This window comes from Tachypleus tridentatus, chromosome 13, assembly GCF_004210375.1.
Source record: "Tachypleus tridentatus isolate NWPU-2018 chromosome 13, ASM421037v1, whole genome shotgun sequence".
Lineage (NCBI taxonomy): Eukaryota > Metazoa > Arthropoda > Merostomata > Xiphosura > Limulidae > Tachypleus > Tachypleus tridentatus.
Genome location: NC_134837.1, coordinates 140739841 through 140760457, shown reverse-complemented (window position 1 = coordinate 140760457; position 20617 = coordinate 140739841). Strand labels below are relative to the sequence as shown.

The 20617-nt window shown below is 33.7% G+C and overlaps 1 protein-coding gene and 1 long non-coding RNA gene across 2 annotated transcripts; one reads left to right on the top strand and one right to left on the bottom strand.

The window, feature by feature from the left end:
- Positions 1–443: 443 nt before the first annotated feature.
- Positions 444–2884, top strand: LOC143238258 (uncharacterized). The gene is made up of 2 exons (XR_013020475.1): positions 444–894; positions 2700–2884. It is a non-coding gene; the product is annotated as an uncharacterized LOC143238258 (long non-coding RNA).
- A 12951-nt stretch (positions 2885–15835) lies between these two features.
- LOC143238095 (organic cation transporter 1-like) lies at positions 15836–18478 on the bottom strand. The gene is made up of 3 exons (XM_076478041.1): positions 18275–18478; positions 17546–17709; positions 15836–16045 (listed from the first exon to the last, which is right to left on the bottom strand). The coding sequence occupies exons 1-3, from the start codon at positions 18392–18394 to the stop codon at positions 15985–15987; spliced, it is 345 nt and encodes a 114-aa protein (XP_076334156.1). The 5' UTR covers positions 18395–18478; the 3' UTR covers positions 15836–15984.
- Between the last annotated feature and the right edge of the window lie 2139 nt (positions 18479–20617).

Sequence of the window (20617 nt, the reverse complement as noted above, 5' to 3'; positions counted from 1 at the left end):
AAGAATGGAATAAAAACAATTCTGATTTCGAACAGTATTTTGCTTAATAAACTAATATGAACGAAAGTTTCATTCAAACATTGAAATGAATATTCATAAACTGAATAAAACACGGTTTGTCATCACGTTGTGTAAAATTTGATGTTAAGAGAATAACTGTATTTATCACAAAACCTCGTCTATCCTTATTTGTACACCTGACAGATGACGTATTTGTACTTATTACAAAAGCAACAACTGTCATTATTTGTACTTATAGGCATATAGTTGTCCACTCATGGCAGCTTGCATACACACCACTGTTTATCTTGTATGTGTGTAGAAAAGCTATACAAACTTAGGTTTTGTTCAATGATTGTTAACTAAGTGAGTCAAATCGTAAGAGTTTAATCTACTGTAAATATACGTTTAAATATACATTAAAGAAATTTATTATACTTTAAATACCAAAATACAGAGAAAACACGTTTGTTAAAGAATTCTCAGCTTTGTTTTCAATGTGACTTGTTATTACACTAGTAGATGATTCATTCCCAAGTAAATACCAAGAAACACAAAATGTGAAACAATATTACTCATTAAACGATACACAAGGACAATAAAATACGTATATAAACCACTCTATTTTACAAAGTGTATCATTATTATAAACCGTCACAACCAACTTGAAGTAACAATAACGACTAGCACCCACCTACTGACATGAAACAAGTCCTCGTCCTACTTTTGGTACTAGCTTTGATCTCCACTGTTACCATGCATGCTGGTCGTGGCAAAGGAAGAGGTAGAAACATGAGGGGAGGGCCATTTAGAGGCAGAGGAGGTGGTGGTGGAACAAACGGTCAAGGAACGGGAACTGGAACAGGAGGAACAATGACTACACAGACCCCTTAGGTGAGCATGGTTTAATACCCATAGCCCGAGTGTAACCTAAAGAAGAAATGTCCACTTATCGAAAACGCTTGGGTTAAAGGGTTTTTAATGATTTCTATCAAGACTTCTTGTAGCTATGTGTTTTTCTAACAGGATTATTTATAATGGTTACTATATTAGCAAGTTTGTGGTTACAGTAACAATTCGGTGGTAAGTGACATATTAAAATGTTGATTCTACACTTAGTCAATGTTCTGAACGATTGATACCAAAATAAATATAATTTTCAAACATTCAGAAGATTCAATCCTTTTTCTAAGTGTATTTTGTGTTTTATAGGCACAACTTTTCAACTGCTGTGAATGTCATAATATTATGGATATTTACTGAGTCAATACCAAACTGTTAAGCAGGTAGATATAATTTTACGGAACTTCTTAGATAAATATCACATTATGATTGGATTAGATCTACTGTTAGAAGTCTTAGAACGTCAATATTATACTCTTCTTATGGTATATCAAATATTATAGAAAACACAATATGTGAATATTGTGTCGCTGGGGGCGTATTGGGGGGCGTATCCGGAGTATTAGGTTATAACTTTGACCGTTATGTGTACAAGAAACACCATCAGATATCTACCTGGAATTTAATCGTCTTAGGATTATATTCGCAGGGTTTGGTTTGAATTTCGCGCAAAGCTACTCGAGGGTTATGTGCGCTAGCTGTCCCTAATTTAACAACGTAACACTAGAGGGAAGGCAGGTAGTCATCACAACCCACCGCCAATTTTTGGGCTACTCTTTTAGTAACGAATAGTGGGATTGATCATAACATTATAACGCCCCACGGCTGAAAAGGCGAGATTGTTTGGTTTGACGGGGAGTTGAACCCGCGACCCTCAGATTACGAGTCGAGTGCCTTAACCACCTGGCCATGCAGAGCACTATTCATAGGGTAGGTTTTCTTTATCACTAATGTTTGGCAAGATTTAGATAAAAATGAAATGTTAGAGTCGTTGCTTCGTTTCTCAACTTCATTTCTCAATAACATTTATTACTGTGTTGTAATAAATGTAATCGTCCAGAAATTTTTACAGAGAAATATATTAAATTTACCAGAAAGTAACAACTTAAAATAATGCAAAATGTTCTGTCTATTAACTTTAGACTGAGAAAGGTTCTCTTTCGACTAATGTAACCTCTCGCTAGTACAGCGGTAAGTCTACGGATTTACAACACTAAGACCAAGAGAGCGATTCCCCTCCGTAGACTAAGCAGATAGCCCAATGTGGCTTTCTTATGAGAAAAACACGAATGTATTCAATTTCTGTGAAACTATTTATTATTGAAAACAATACCTGAAATAACTGTGTAAATAATATTATCCAAAGATATTTTCTATAAAATAAAACACTTTTAATAAGTAAAGTAATAACAGGCTTTGGTAAGTAGTTTATGTAGATGGAGAAGGTTTCTTTTCCACATAAAACCATTTCGGTGTGGCATTAAGTTCAGACAAGTCTAAACACGTTCTTCTTATAAAACCATTTCGGTGTGGCATTAAGTTCAGACAAGTCTAAACACGTTCTTCTTATAAAACCATTTCGGTGTGGCATTAAGTTCAGACAAGTCTAAACACGTTCTTCTTTGAAAAATTGTTTCTTATTTGTTTACCTGATTCTTAAAAATCTTGTTACTGTTCAACAAGATTGTCATTATGTGTTACATCGTTAGATATTACTGGAATAGATAATTTATTGTGTTTTTTAATGTTTGACAGGTATTTAAGTGTCATTAAAATAATGCTTTTCTTTTCTATAGCATCAGATGTTACTAGAAGATAAATACGTGGAAATAGATCGGAGTCCTTACACAACAGAACTATTTATCTAAGAAATGAAAATGTTGTGTCTTCTAAAATAATTATCTTGAATAATTGTTCTCTGATCTCTGTTTTTTTTGTAAAACAAAAATCATTTCTGAAATAAACAAAAATATTGTTATAACTTCTATTATAAATTATGTTCAGTATTTAGGTTTTAGTTTAGTTTATCGAAATTACTTTTTGGTTAGAATAATAATCACAGTTTTTTATATAACACATACTGATATATAAATATATGATTCAATAGAGTTACATGTTTCCTGTGATATCTCAGCAACAAAAGGTTTTTATTAGATCTACAAGGACAGTGACAAACCTGTTATTATCCTTTCATGAATCATATTTTAGCTGAGTAAAAGTTGTACAATGAAACACTCAAACTAATGGTCCTTTACCAACAGTTTATATTTATCACTATGATATTCGCATATTTATTTTACAGTAAGAATGTCCTTTCTTTATAAAGTTCTAGTTAATACAAACAATTATTTTTGATAAGTATTCATTACACCACGGTTGAAGTTTCAATAACAAATATTTTTTTTCATATCAATATACAGCAAAGTATTATCCAAAAACTTGTTAAGATGAGCTATTGTTAGTAAAACAGCACAATAAGAAAACAAAGAGTTCTCGTCCGTGAGAGCGAAATTCACTGCAATTCATCATTAGGATAGCTCAATAGAATACATAGCTAGAGTCATAAGATAATTTTTCTAATGCTATTCCCATTAGAATTATTATATCAAATTAAGATATCGAATTTGCTTTACATTTGTTATAATTAACTCGCCTCCCATTTATTCACCCAATTCCTCAAATAACCCACATTCTTCTGTAAAACAGCAAGATCTTCCTCACAGCCCACATTATACAAAACTTTAAAACCATCACCATATCGTGCATTATTTTTATTTCTGATGTTAAGAGTAGTTTTTATTGATAAGCAACCGCAGTTTATTTGATGAACAATCAGTGTGTTAAAAAAATAGCCTTGGTGAATTATTATATCCACGGTTATCAACTCCATTGTTAATATAAACAAATCTGTCTGGGACAATACTTACAAATGTTGTAATAATACACATAAATCCGGACGTCACCGTCTCTAATTTAGTTCTTAATTTATCTACGTCTTTTCTAATTCTGTAGTTTTCTGATATTCCATTGTTGTTCATATCTTATGTAAGTTAATTTGTAATCGTGGAATCTACTTTTACTAAGAGAACTAGAAACTGCTGTTTACATACTGGTCAAGGGTCAAGTGTATAAGGTTGTGCAGTCCTTCGAGTTTTAAGTCTTCAAGCAGGACAAAGCAGGCACTTGAGGTCACGAGCATCTCAACAATCGTTTTCACGTTAAGCCTGCAGTAATTTACTAGCCGTTTAATTTCTACTGTAGTCGCAAACTGGTGGTCATCTCGATATAAGACAATGTGTTGTTAACGTTACGAATACCCAGAAGGACAGTGGTTTTAGTTTTTACAGGTCATAAGCCTTTCTGATGCCCTCTGATTTCACAACCTCATTCAACTCTTCTTTTATAGTTACCTTTTTAGTTGTTATTAACTTTCATTTGTTGTTGTTTTATTAAAGGAAAAATCAAAAACGTAATTTGGCGCAGTATAACCTTAGGAACTTTACATTATGTACGTTCAACAACTACATATATCATAGATTGTACCGACTGACAATCTCCACCAGTAGCGTAGCCTCCATACTCAAGTATACCTGTTCAAGACACTGAAAATTCAAAATGGACCCTCATCAGTATGAGGGGGAGAAACTATCCACACACCTTTCCCCTCCCGAGTGTAACTCAGATTTACGTCTCTATCACTACAATATATCTCACATTTTGTGTCAGTACAACTATTTGTTAACATGAAGAAAAATATATTAGTTGAAAAGAAGAGGCTTGAATGAGCTCTTTCGCCAGTTTTCGTTACTGTATATGTGGAGCACTTCGAACATGAAATCCTCAGAGCAACCGCTCAAAGACATAGGACATGGCTCAGATATGTTAACAAAGCAGGCGTTTCATCTTATTACAAGTGCTACACTAACACTACAGAGCGTGAGATTTTAAACCGGAAGATCACTGGGTTGTTAATTATACCTCTTCAGGGTTTGTTTTATAAGGTATAGGAATCGTAAGTTCAACTTTTGAAAATTTTAAATCGTTAGTGGCAGTTGGAACTAGTTGTGAGAATTTGACAAGCTACGAGATTGAAAGTTATGATACGTAATATTTCTACTTCGTCTTGAGGTTCTTTACTGATTATAAGTGTTATTTTATGAAAAGTTACAGCTTTTACAGTGAGAAAGAATATTTTAAAATTAGGTGCGACGTTTCGATAATTGGTTAGATGACATTGCTGAAACAGGACGTAAACGTTAAAGACACTTTTTTACAAACAATAGAAAGGATTAGAAATTGGTAACTGAGCAACAGTCACTCCTAAATTTACCATATGCTATATTCAACACAGAACACATAAAGTTAGAATTTGAATACAGTGAATTAAGAGTTTAACTTCTAATTTCAAATTTCCTATTACAGTAATTACACAAACTAATAGCAAACTTACAAAATACAGACGAAACTAGATTAACAAATAAATGAAAGTCAAAAACACTCTACAAGACAAAGGAAACCTAATCATCTACAGTATTTTACATATAAAAAACAATTCCATACCTCTACCAGAAATTGGCTAAATTTAATCTTAACATAACGACTACATTCATTTTCACTTGTCCCCCGCGAAAATCAATGGTTCGATCCCCCTCGGGTTAAGAAAATTATATAACGAGCCCCCTTCCACCAGCATGCGTTTACAAAATAGTGTGTATCATTTTACATAGGGGAGAGAGAAAACGTAACTTGAACAGCAGGATTAAAGAGCACAAAAAACAAACAAAACATTCTTCCCAAGTACATGGACATGTGAACAAAAACAATCACAGTTATTCTGTACAGAATGTCACCACAATAAAATATGAACCTGATATTAACAGGTATAAACCCAGAAAAGCCTTATTAATAAAATCAAACAATTCCCTTTAATCGTTATTTCTTCAGACATTCCCACATTTCATATTCATCAGTTTTTGTTTACTTTTCTTTTCAGCCACAAATAAATAATTCAACAATTTGTTTATATTTATTATAGCAAAGTGACATCGAGCTATCTACTATGTTCACCGAGGAAGATCTAATACTTGATTTTAGCGTTGTAAATTCATTGACTTACCGCTGTCCGACGGGGAAAAATAATTTGTCAACTTACGCAGAGGGATACATGCATGCATAAGTAATCCCTAACAATTCTAAATTTTACATACATTAATATATATTGTTGATTTAAATACTAAAACTTTACCATTAAAACTTGAAGATAATTATAACAGTGATGTAAAATGTTGTACCTGTCTTATATTTTCTTTTCACACAGTAAATGTTTAAACTTGTCATTGATTAATTATATTTTTGTTTGATTTTGACCAAAGCGTGAAAAACGGAAGTTAAATCCTTCCAATGCCAAGGTGGCATAAAATACTGAACTCTAACTTAGTTGGCACAAACAGATGAGAATAGTGATAATTTATACCTCCTGGATGCCACGTCAGCTCATCACAGGTTAGCCCCAGCTAACAACTGATTCATCGTACGTTTGGGTAGACTGAAACAATTGGGGTAAAGTGTTTTTCTCGAGGACACAAATGCATTACACTAACCAGCCTCGAACTCACAACCATTCAAATGTATAAATCTAGTAAATCGTTCTGTTACCCAATGAATAAAAAAAAATTAATATATCGATGTTTTGTTGTTTAGCACAAACTTAACATATCTGTTCTTTCTACCGCGAGTATCGAAAACAGAATTTTAGCATTATAAATCCTTAGAGTTACTGTTAGACCATCTGGAACGAAGATATATAGACGTAATATATATTTTAAAAAAAAGACAAAAATTACTTGTTTGTTCGCCATCTCTAATTTTGAACTGATAACGTTAGAGAGATAGCAGCTAGCCAACAGCACCCTCTGCCAACATTGAGGATACTGTTAGTCAAATAGTAGGTTTTTCTTTTCACTCTAGTAATGTACTACGTCTCCATAATGAAAAGTGTAATTCTGTACAACTGAATGCAAACCATAGACACTTAGATTCAGAGTCAGACAAGTGTAACCTTCTGACCAAGCCAAATACAACAAACACTGAAAAAATGTACAATTCCTAATACAACTGAACACAATACAAGGTAAACATACTATTAGTTACTTCTAAATACATAATTCCGGGATAACTAAAGTTGGTATTGGAAAACAAAATTAACTTAAGTACTTCAAATGCCATAACAAAATATACAATCTTACAATCAAAATTAGACACGATTTATAATGACAAAACAAACAAACATTTGAACAATAGATCACAAAGCTATTCAACATATGCTATTGAACCACATATTAAAAATCCTGCAGCACACAATAAAATGAAAATATTTCAGTAAAAGATAAAAATAAAATCAAACTGTAAAGTTGTCATAGGTTAACTAACTCTAGCAGAACACCATTGTGAGCCAAAATACTATAACATAAATTTATAATATATTTTACATGTTTTAAAATTTTAAACCCAAACGTTACAACTGAGATAAATGCAATAAACAGAAAATAAGAAAAAATAACAGGACATGCAGAATGATGCAGGAGCTATGAATATATTATTTACAAGTGCCGCATCTTTATACAGTTAGTAATGGCTGCCAGGAACTTCTGTAGACTTCAGTTTTTTAATTTTAATTTCGATACCATCATTGGTTATTTTCTTCCTCAGTTTATGGCTCTCACTGGCAAGATATAAACCGTAACTGTTACCAGATGACCTCATTTTCTTTACCTTGCTCTTAGCAATGGTTCCACCAAAGGACAACATCCTGTCATAATAGAACGAAAGGTATATTTAGCAGCTTAATGATTCGAATGGCTTTGAAATGAGTCCCACTGTAGCAGTTGGAAAAGTACATTAGAATGGAGTTTCTTCAGCTTTCTAAACGTTCTGTGGGTTTTAAGTAAGAAACAAACTACTTTAAACACCATACCAAGTCGTCACAATATGATGTGTAATGGTACGTGTGTCCACGAAACATGATGGTATCAATCTGCTATTTTACCTTGGTTTGGTTTGTTTTGAATTTCGCGCAAAGCTACACGAGGGCTATCTGCGCTAGTCGTCCCTAATTTAGCAGTGTAAGGCTAGAGAGAAGGCAGTTAGTCATCACCAACCACCGCCAACTCTTGGGCTACTCCAACGAATAGTGGGATTCACCGTCACGTTATAACGACCCCACGGCTGAAAAGGCGAGCATGTTTGACGTGATGGGGATTCGAATCTGCGACCCTCAGATTACGAGTCGAATGCCATAACCCACCTGACCATGCTGGGCCCCTCACGTCAGTACCTCAGATTAAGATGATTATAAACATAACTAGTTTACTCAGCATCAATGTGGCTTAACTTAGATATTATCTGAGGATAGCAGTAGAATAATACCTAATTTGACATGTATTCATAGAGCTGAATATGGTAATATTAAATGTTTTTTCTTTCTACATGACAAAACAGTTAAAATGGAAACACTTTAGAATGGGACGTATCATAACTCCATCTTGACACTGTTTGGCACCACATACATAATGTCATGCTGCCGAAGATTGATTGCTTTTTTGAAAGGTATGTAACTGTTATTTTGCAAAGAAAAACTAAACGAGAACAGCAAAGAGAAGGAAGTAAACATAAGTGAAGATATATATATATATGAAATAAAATACTAAATTACACTAATGTAAGTCTTACAAAACTCAGCTGACCAGCTTCAGTTTCCCACAAAGTACCGACTGAAAATTTTACACTTACTAAGAAAACCTGATTGGAGTATTAACAATAGTGGTGTTCCACCGTTAAGCCAGACCAGCGTTTTATGTTATCATTGTCAACTAACATTATGTTATGTATTCAATAGTAGTAAACTTGTAACAGCATGCTAATTTGTACAAATTTCTGTGTCACTTCCCAACCTGAGTACAAACTGTGCCCTAGGGAAGAAGTTGTAAGAAAGGTTAATCAAGTATAATTGTAGGAGTGACCATTGTTGAATGACACAATTTTAAGACCTTTCATATCAAATGTAAAATTTTATAGAAAACCTGAATATATCCAAATAAATATGAATTTTTCTCTAGTTTCGTTGAAGTAAATGTATGAGTTGTTTCAGATACAACACGATTAATATGTTGAGAAAAAATTAACATGTAGAATTTGTTTGTATCAGGACTTTAGTTCTAAGCTAAAATATCCCTAATGTTAAAATAACAGAACAAAAAGAAGCTGGTTTCTATAGCCAGCACTTGTTACACTCTTGTTTGTGTACGCAGTTTCACTTGATCGCCCCTTATATAAAACCTCAGTGTTCAAAGTGCTGAGTTACAACAAGAGTTCCCCGCTGGTACCACCACCCACCGCCAGTTCTTGGGCTACTCTTTACCAACGAATAGTGAGGTTGAACGTTACATTATAACGCTCCACAGCTAAAAGGAGTAGCATGTTTAGTGGGACGGTGATGGGTCTCATATTGACGTTTGAAACAGATAATTTATGTTTGTACGAGATTTTTCTCCAGCCGCATCAAGCAAGAACAACAGTAATAAGATAATATAGTATTGTTAATAAAATCATAACTATGGTAACAAAAGAAGTTAGGTAAACGAAATTTACGTAGATTAATGATAAAATCTAAATAACTGCTTCTTGGAGAAAAAAGTAAAAGAATTGGTAAAAATTATAAAAAAGTTCTCTTCTAAATAGGATTGTGAAATAATTTAAAGGAAGGAGGAATATATGTAGTAATAAAAAAATTTTCATAAGGAGTATTAATTATTTTTTTATCTGTAATAAAAAATGTAAGCCCTGGGCAACATCACAGAAGCCTAGAGTTCTTTACATGTCTGTACGTTGCCGAAGTAGATAGACCTGAAAGTCTGGCTGGCTGTGGCCTAGTGGTTAGCTTGCTTGAGCTGTAATCCATAGATTCCTGGTTCACGAAACTGTTTCGCCTCACCTTTTTTGGCCTTGGGGGCTACAACAGTAACCCAAGAGGGCGTTGTTGAACTATCTGTATTCCCTCTAGTTCATCAGGGATGTAGTTGAACTATCTATATCCCTTCAGCTTTATCAATTCAACAATTATGCACGACTCTACAGTTTCTTCATAGTTTTATGGGTCTTTAAAATTTTTTCCCCGGTTCCTCGAAGACACCAACGAAAACGTTGTTGATATTTTAACGGTAACCATCTGCATATTTGTAAAGTATCTATGAATAAAGAGTTTGTTTATTCTGTCACAAACTTACACAATCCTGTGCCTGTCAGGGAACCAAATCCGCAGCTTAGTTATTAGCCTTGGAGCTTACTGCTAAGGGAATATACACAGTGACACAGTTAGTATGATAAAAAAGGAATCTTGGAATATTGCGACTATTTTAACTTGTGGATGAAACCTTATAAAAGAACAAAATGGAAACAAACAAAAATGTTTAATTATCTAAAGTAAGGCACGATAAAAATATAGGATATCTGGCAACTATGGCTGCCTTTTGGGCAAAATGTTTGATTCGGAAATATTTTGGCAAACTTCCAAGTTAAACTCATTTTCCTTTTTATTCTTTATGAATTAGCAAGATGTTTAAAAGTGACTATTTTCTAATTGAAACTGAAATAGAGCAAATGTCAAATAATTGCGCAAGATAATTTGTTACCAGATCACGTTCCTAACATGGCATCAGAATCGTGTCATGTTGAGGGATGAGTCGTATTGACTGGCTTGGAAACTACTGCCCTTGAGAATCTCGACTGTAGCAACGAGACCAACAATTCGTGACAGAGATGGAAATGAATAAAATGTTACGTAGTTCTTACTAATAGAAAAACATACTAGAAATCCTATTAACATAGTTTCATTCAAAAAATGCAGAGCGTAGCCCAGTCGTTTGTACTCCCAGACTGTACAGCCGCGATTACATAATTAGTGAACAGTCTACACGTACTCTGTAAAAGTGAATCAAATTATTCAGTTAGACAAGAGTAGCCCAATAGATGGCAGCATGTGTTCTCGATTAGCCCATCAGTTCAAAACTGGGAACGCTTGGGTGCAGTTAGCCTCTTTTATGGGTCTTCGTGGAAATTCAAAAGCAAAGAAAATTCCACCTTTAAAAATGTTTCTATGCCCGATATCAAAAAAATATTACGTTTGTTTTTGTTTCTAATAAGCAAAGCCACGTTCCACTGTTTGCTGTATGAAAAGTGAGGAATCAAACATCGGATTTTAGCGTTGATTAATAAAACGTTACAGTCTATGAAACATAAGAAAGAGCACACAAACGTTACGTAAACTTATCACAACGTCTTTACAAACTTTCAAAATGTCATCGTTTCGTCTTTTTTTTTCTTGTACTGTTTGTTGTATGATGTAAGAATGTCCTGAAGCTTGTTGAATGATGTACGTCCTGAAGCTTGTTGAATGATGTAAGTATGCTCTGAAGCTTGTTGAATGATGTAAGTATGTTCTGAAGCTTGTTGTATGATGTAAGTATGTCCTGAAGCTTGTTGTATGATGTAAGTATGTCCTAAAGCTTGTTGAATAATGTTAGTATGTCCTGAAGCTTGTTGAAAGATATAAGTATGTCCTGAAGCTTTTTGAATGATGTAAGTGTGTCATGAAGCTTTTTGAATGATGTAAGTATGTCCTGAAGCTTGTTAAATGATGTAAGTATGTCCTGAAGCTTGTTGTATGATGTAAGTATGTCCTGAAGCTTTTTGAATGATGTAACTGTGTCCTGAAGCTTTTTGAATGATGTAAGTATGTCCTGAAGCTTGTTAAATGATGTAAGTATGTAAGTATGTCCTGTAGCTTGTTGAATAATGTTAGTATGTCCTGAAGCTTGTTGAATAATGTAAATATGTCCCGAAGCTTGTTGAATAACGTTAGTATGTCCTGAAGCTTGTTGAATAATGTAAATATGTCCTGAAGCTTGTTGTATGATGTAAGTATGTCCTGAAGCTTGTTGAATAATGTTAGTATGTCTTGAAGCTTGTTGGATGATGTAAGTATGTCCTGAAGCTTGTTGTATGATGTAAGTATGTCCTAAAGCTTGTTGAATAATGTTAGTATGTCCTGAAGCTTGTTGAAAGATATAAGTATGTCCTGAAGCTTTTTGAATGATGTAAGTGTGTCCTGAAGCTTTTTGAATGATGTAAGTATGTCTTGAAGCTTGTTGGATGATGTAAGTATATCCTGAAGCTTGTAGAATGATGTAAGTATGTCCTGAAGGTTGTTGGATGATATAAGTATGTCCTGAAGCTTGTTGAATGAAGTAAGTATGTCCTGAAGCTTGTTGAATGAAGTAAGTATGTCCTGAAGCTTGTTGAATGATGTAAGTATGTCTTGAAGCTTGTTGACTGATGTAAATATGTTCTGAAGCTTGTTGAATAATGTAAGTATGTTCTGAAGCTTGTTGAATAATGTAAGTATGTTCTGAAGCTTGTTGAATAATGTAAGTATGTCCTGAAGGTTGTTGGATGATATAAGTATGTCCTGAAGCTTGTTGAATGAAGTAAGTATGTCCTGAAGCTTGTTGAATGAAGTAAGTATGTCCTGAAGCTTGTTGAATGATGTATGTCCTGAAGCTTGTTGAATGATGTAAGTATGTCTTGAAGCTTGTTGACTGATGTAAATATGTTCTGAAGCTTGTTGAATAATGTAAGTATGTTCTGAAGCTTGTTGAATAATGTAAGTATCCCCTGAAGATTGTTTTACATTGTATTACATATGTATATATATATATATATTATATAGATAAATGTATCAACCCTGTATTATAATGTAAATTAATACAAACGTAACAACCAAAATCTCAGTAAGTACTAAGTTTCATGCATATACATACTTGCTAGCCAAAATCTTAAGGCCAATAAACATAAAGGAAAAAAAAATGAAAATTTGCGTTGTTAGACTCAACCACTTATTTGAGTAAAGCTTCGAAAGATGAAAATAAGAAGAGGGAAAAAAACAAACCTTTTTTAGCATTTAATAGGATAAATGTTGACAAAGCTAAAGCTTGAACACAAATGACTAAATTTCGTAACGTGTTTACCGATTAACGCTTCGTTTCAGTATGGTCTTAAACTTTTGACCAACTAGTATTTATGCTAATTTCATAGCATAACGCTATAAAGTGGAAAGAATTTGAACGTGGCAGAATTGCCGAGCTGCAAAAGCAAGGTCTCTCTCAACGCTGGTGAAATTGGACGTAGTAAAACTGCTGTTGTAAGTGTCTTAAAAGACCATAAAGGATACGGAACGAGAACTTCAAATGGTCGGCCCAAGAAAATTTCGCCGGGTGTGAGCAGGAGAATTCGACAAATTGTCCGGCAAGACACCAGCAGATCATCGAACCAGATTAAGGCCCTTACTGACGCAGAATGCAGCTCAAGAACAATAAGACGGCACCTGCAAGAAAAATGCTTCAAAAACCGTAAACGTCGTCAAAGGCCATGCCTCCTTCCAAACATCTCGGCTAAACTTCGCTGAGAAGCACCAAACATAGGACGTAGAAAAGTGGAAGAAGGTTTGGTTCTCTGACGAGAAAAAAATTAACCTAGATGGTCCAGATGGCTTCCAACGTTACTGGCACGATAAGGATATCCCACCGGAGACATTTTCTACACGACACATTGGAGGAGGTTCCAACATGATGTGGGGTCCTTTCTCCTTTCATGGAACAATGAAGCTTTAGGTTATACAGGGGCGTCAAACAGCAGCTGGCTACATTGTCATGTTGAAGAGAGCATTCTTATTGACTGAAGGCCCTCGCTTGTGTGGAAATGACTGGATCTTTCAGTAGGACAACACTGCAATCCCCAATTCCCGCAGAACAAAGGACTTTTTCATGGCAAATAACGTGATTCTTTTGGACCATCCAGCGTGTTCGCCCGAACTGAACCCCATTGAAAATGTTTGGGGGTTGATAGCAAGGAAGTCTATAGAATGGACGTCAATTTCAAGCAGTGCATGATCTTTGTGAAGCCATTTTCACCGCTTGAAATAACATTCCAGCCAACCTTCTGCAAACGTTTATATCGATCATGCCAAAGAAAATGTTTGACGTTATTCGCAATGGCGGCCGTGCGACTAACTACTGAAACCTCTTGTTGGGCATTTCCTACCCTGTTTAGGACTTCTTTTTGGTATGGTCTTAAACGTTTGACCAGCTAGTGTTTAGGACAATTTCATAGAGTTCACATTTTCCCTATTAAATGCTAAAAAAGTTTTTTTTTAATTTCCTTTTCTTATTTTCATCTTTCGAAGCTCTACTCAAATAAGTGGCTGAGTCTAACAACGCAAAATGCATATTTTTTCTTTATGTTCATTGTCCTTAAGGTTTTGGCTAGTAGTGCATATATATGTATCAGGTATATATATACATATTATAAATAATATATCTCTTTAAAATAACATTATAGTTAAAATATATTGTTATAGGTTTGGCAATATATTTATTAACATACACATATGTAGTTTATACACTGATACATTTAAGATATAAAAATAACTGATGGTAAAATTGGATACATTGTACGATTTATTAAAAAATAGTTAGAAAAATTAAATTGTGAAGTCAGTCATTTTCTTCATCTATTTATTATTTTAAATTACACTTCTAATTGCAAAACTTAATGTTTTTGTTAAATCGTTCATAAAATCGACATGACCAGACGCTGTATTTGTGTAAGAAGTTATTGGTGTATAAAAGACGTCTCTGGTTTCGGTTTGTTTTGAAGTTCGCGCAAAGCTACACGAGGGCTGTCTGCGCTAGCCGACCAAAATTTAGCAGTGTAAGACTAGAGGGAAGGTAGCTAGTCATCACCACCGACTGCAAACTCTTTGGCTACTCTTTTACCAACGAATAGTGGGATTGACCATCATCTTATAACGCCCTCACGGCTGAAATAGCGAGCATGTTTGGTGTGACGGGATTTTGTACCCGCAACCCTCAGATTACAAGTCGAGTGTCTTAACCATTTGGTCATGACGGGCCCAGGAGTCTCTCCGAAAATATATTAATTTACTAAATTTTGCGTTGATCTGGTATATTGTGTTCTATGTAGGATGAAACAAACCAAACTGAAAAAAGAAATCGAGGTAATACATTAAGATATTCTGATTAAATAACACTAACACTCAGATCTGTTGAAATAAATATATCTGTTATACCTGTTTTATAAGGTGTTCTTCCCTCACGTTAGTAAAAATTAACAACAGTAAATTTAGTTTCCCGCTTATTATATGTGAACTACTAGAGGTCGATGAATATCGCTGCGAGAGTGAGCGAAGGTGCGTGCCGAACGTGTCCGGAAGTTTGCGTAGGGTATGTCGGTGTGACGTCCAACGTGAAGTGACGTCGAAGCCGAAACCCTAACGCGCGCTACATCGCGATAGTGACCCAAACTGCCGCGGACGTGTGAGAACAAAAGGACACGACGTCGAGATTACAGTTGGAATGATATTAACAATATTATACGTTTTTTTTAATTAATGTTTGTTTCTTTACACCCACTCATTCTTTAATAAATAATTTATTTTAATTCTAAGTAGTTGAAATGTAGTTTAAAGAATCGTAATGCAGAATTTAAGCAAAGAGGTAGTAACACATACTAGCAGTGATGTCAAAAGTTTGGGTGTCACATTTCAATATGTAGAAGCAGCGTGAATATTTTAGCCTACAGAAAGATAGATGGGATAACAAAGAAAAAGAATGGGATAGAACTTGAATTGTTCAAATAGCACTTGACACAATAGTTTGAAGAATTACAAGTGACATATGGCTATTCAATTGTATCTTAACTTGCAGAAAAATAAAACCAATTTCATTCATAGCAACTGTTTTTCTGTGTATGTGTTGTACAGAAACAAACATTCTACGACTGGAATAGATGAAGCTTCGTATTTGCCACAGTTGTAGTTTTTGTTTATTATACAAAAACATGAGTAGAATGTCTTCTTACACCCTGGTACTGGAAACTTCTTGTATTTAAGGATTAACTACAGTTGACTAGGAAACTTGAATTCCACGTTGTTTCATATAATTCGGTAATTTATCTCGTGGATTCTTCGCCACCTTGAGTCGTCACAGCTTGTTCGTTGTTGTTTCTTTTCCTGAGGAATTATGAAAAGCAAAGTGTATTAAGATAATTTTATTTTCTAAAATAATTTATGAAAGCTAGTTAGTGAATATAGGTCAGATTTTAAACTCTTATTGGCGACATTCCATTTTACCACATCTAAATTATTTGCTTGTTTAATTTTGGGCAAAGATACGCGAGAGCTATCTGCACTAGTCTTCCTTAATTTTGAAACTGACCGTCACGTTCATAACCCTTTTAATGCACCGAGATGCAGAGTGAAACGTATATTTGTAATTATTGTTGTTGTTAGTAATATGACGAGAAACATCGAACGATATCGACTCACAAAAATAAAGTTAGATTAAAATCGAACTGATGTACAAACATTTTTGCTAACACTAAAAACTGGACAAACATTCCATTATTTATTTAGAATTCATCACATTGATAGAATTGGTTAATATATATATATATATATTTATCTTATTTTATAATTGGCTTGGTTTGTTTTGAATTTCGCGCAAAACTACACTAGGGCTACCTGTGCTAGCCGTCCTTAAATTTGCAGTGTAAAACTAGAGGGAAGGTAGCTAGACATCACCACCCACCGCCAACTCTTGGGCTACTCTTTTACCAACGAATAGTGGCATTGACCGAAACATTATAACGCCCCCACGGCTGAAAGGGCGAGCGTGTTTGGTGTGACAGGGATTCGAGCCCACGACCCTCGCATTACGATTAGAATTTTATTATATAATTTTATTATTACAAGGATTACTTTGGATTCACAGTTAACTACGTGGATTGAGGGTTAAACTTAATGTCCTAAGCTGCCAGAATCATGCAAGACATTATTGGGATTATGGCCAAAAATACGATAACGTCGAGTTAGACTAATTAATGTATCAATTCATTCTAATCCTTTTATACCTTGATTTCTTGACACTTTAAAAGTTAGAACAGAATTTAAACTAACTACATTATTTAGTAGATATATTTTAAATTATTGTCTAGGTTGGTACCTTACTTTCGTCGGATGTAACTGTTAGTAATTGCTTTCACTGTTCATTATGCTAGCCTCTTCCCTGATGCCTCAGCGGCAAGTCTGTTTTGCTTGTTTGTTGTTAGGTGCAAAGGTACACTTCGGAATATTTGTGGTGCGGCTACCACGGGTATAGAAACCCATTTTTAGCGTTATAAACCTAGCGTAGGAGTATCCACAATTCGCAATGGACAGAGAACAGATACCTATCATGTAGCTTCGCGTTTGACAGCAAAAAAGAAACAAAATCATCACGTTAGCTAGAATATTCCCAAATCATTCAAGTTATTCCCTCAAATATTATAACGTTGCCTTTACATTTTTTTCAGATAACTGTCGCCAGGGGATGAAAATGTATGGAAAAACTATTGATGTTTTAATTTCATATTTAAGAATTTGACTCGGAAAAATAAATATTCTGCGGCACAATATTAAACTTTTAATATTTAGTGTTTGAAATTGTTTTATATAATTGCAACTTGTAATTACCTGGCTAAATAAAACATTTTCTGTTTCAATCCGAACGCTTCGGAATCTTCAATTGTTTGAGGCAAACTTTCATTTAACGTTTCTGGCACCAGGGGAGCTAATAGTCCTGCTACCAAACACATTCCACCGATGAAGAGAAATGGTATGTATTTATTGTAAGAACCCTTTATAATAGAAAAGAAACAATCTCTGTTTACACAAAATAATTAAATTATTACACTTTATACAACTAAATTTGATAACTTGTGTCTTTAATGCAACAACACTTCTTTAAATATAGGATTTCTAGAATAATACAAAATAATTCTAATTGCAGAAATCAAAATCTATAAGTTTGCTTGGCTTAGGCCTAACATTAGTTAAGCGTTTATTAAGTACGGCTTGTAATTGATAAAAAGATAACACCATAACGTATGTACTCTTTTTTTTTTTTGCTTGCGTTTAGTTAGGGCTAAACTTTACCGTATTTAATACAATCGATAAATAACCTAATGATTTTTTTCTATTACATAACATTAAACATTTTTAAAACTTTCATAAGTTTTTATAATATATGTTGTACAAAAGGTCTACTACATTATTTTAGATCCGTCTTTTGTTTGGATTCGTTGAAATAGAGAACGTAAACATTCGCATTTAGATAGTAAGATGCGCACGCAATTTCAGGACAGACAAAAACTGAGCATTATTATTGTAATATAACTATTAATAAGTAAATTTAGAACTTACTAAATAGACTATGTAAGGCATGCAAATGATAGCTATAGCAGAGACTGTAGACCCAATTGCTATTCCAATAGATCTCACGGCAGTTGGGTAAAGCTCAGCCGCCTGTTGGTATATTACCATAAACCCTGCAGCCGAACAAAATTTTCCAATCAAGGAAGCTGCCAAGGCTGGGCTTTTGAAATCTAAAAAAAAAACAACAACATATATACGTTGAGAAAATAATAAATGTATTCTCCATATTTGTTTTAATACAAATTAGAATTGGAAATTACGTACTGAAAAAAAACCTTTGCGATCGTCGGGTAAAAATTCAGTTCAGAAGTCTTCAGGATTCAGATATGGTCATTCCTGAGAGTAGAGAGCCAGGAAACAGCATCTGTCACCTAAAGGTTTTTCAATGGCTCTTCGAACTGGATAATAGGATTACAGGGTCTTTCGCTAATTCTTTTAACTGAATAATGGAATTACAAGGCATTTCACTGACTCTTTCTTCTGGATAATGGGATTATGAGATCTTTCACTGACTCTTTGAACTAGATAATGGAATTATAAGGTCTTTTATTGACTCTTTGATCTGGATAATGGGAATATAAGGTATTTCACTATTCCTTTAAACTGAATAATGGGATTACATGGTCTTTCACTGACGTTTTGAACTGAATGATGGGATTACATGGTATTTCATTGACTCTTTGACCTGGATAATGGGATTATAAAATCCTTCACCGACCTTTTGAACCGAACACTGAGATTGACCGTCACCTTCACAACTAGTCCACATGAAAAAAGTGTGAAGCATCTTCAGCATTATATTGTCTCGAACCTCGGATTCTTCGATACGCAGCCTAGCGGGGTAACCGTAAATCACGCTCTACCCTTAACTAAAGTAAAATAAATAAAGAATTGTTAAGTTCTTCGTTGGAGGGAAAAGTATAAGTTGGTTTGATGAAAGTTTCGGACCAGGTAACTTTCACATGGTATGTATATATATATATACAATATTATAAGTAACAAAAAACGTAACCACGTGAACCTTTTTTTAAATATTAAACAGGAAAATTAAAATATTAATATTCAGTAAAGTCATCTCCATAATAAATTACATTTTCAAGTTGTTATCCTTGCATACGTTTACCTACACTGGAATGGTTTTTTGTCCCTTATTTTTAGAAATTTACCCTGTGGTTGGTACGGAGGACGTCTTATGTATAAACTAGGATTTTGTAACGAAAATGCTTATAAAAAAAATAAACATTTTGAGTTGCGAACCTCTATCTACCAAATAAACGACTGACCAAGCCAACTGTAGCATTATGGTTATTTTATGGAGTGGAACCTTGATTGTGGTAATGATGTAAAAGCAGCAGTCACTCATGATACTTAAATAACATTAACAGTGAAGGCGGTGATTCTTTTAATTGGCACCTCCTCCTCCCCATAGCTAGCAATTATAGAAGGAAAGTTGTGGAACAATAGTCTCTCCAACATGGCGGTTTCGTCTACGTGTTACATACGGTGACTTTTTTGTTAAAAATACCAAATATAATTTAGATTTGTACCAGGGAACATTGGTTTGTTCATAATTAAGATATATTTACAGATTTGAAAACTGTAACGAAGATCTCATTATCAATAACGAAAACATAAATGATAAAAAACTTTAATAATAAATACGTATTCTACATCATGTATAATATTAAGGTTTTATAAACTTTAATAATAAATACGTATCCTACATCATGTATAAGGTTTTATAAACTTTAATAATAAATACGTATTATACATCATGTATAATATTAAGGTTTTATAAACTTTAATAATAAATACGTATTCTACATCATGTATAATATTAAGGTTTTATAAACTTTAATAATAAATACGTATTCTACATCATGTATAATATTAAGGTTTTATAAACTTTAATAATAAATACGTATCCTACATCATGTATAATATTAAGGTTTTATAAACTTTAATAATAAATACGTATCCTACATCATGTATAATATTAAGGTTTTATAAACTTTAATAATAAATACGTATCCTACATCATGTATAATATTAAGGTTTTATAAACTTCAATAATAAATACGTATTCTACATCATGTATAATATTAAGGTTTTATAAACTTTAATAATAAATACGTATCCTACATCATGTATAATATTAAGGTTTTATAAACTTTAATAATAAATACGTATCTACATCATGTATAATATTAAGGTTTTATAAACTTTAATAATAATAAATACGTATTCTACGTCATGTATTAATATTAAGGTTTGTTATAAACTTTAATAATAAATACGTATTCTACGTCATGTATAATATTGGTTTGTTAT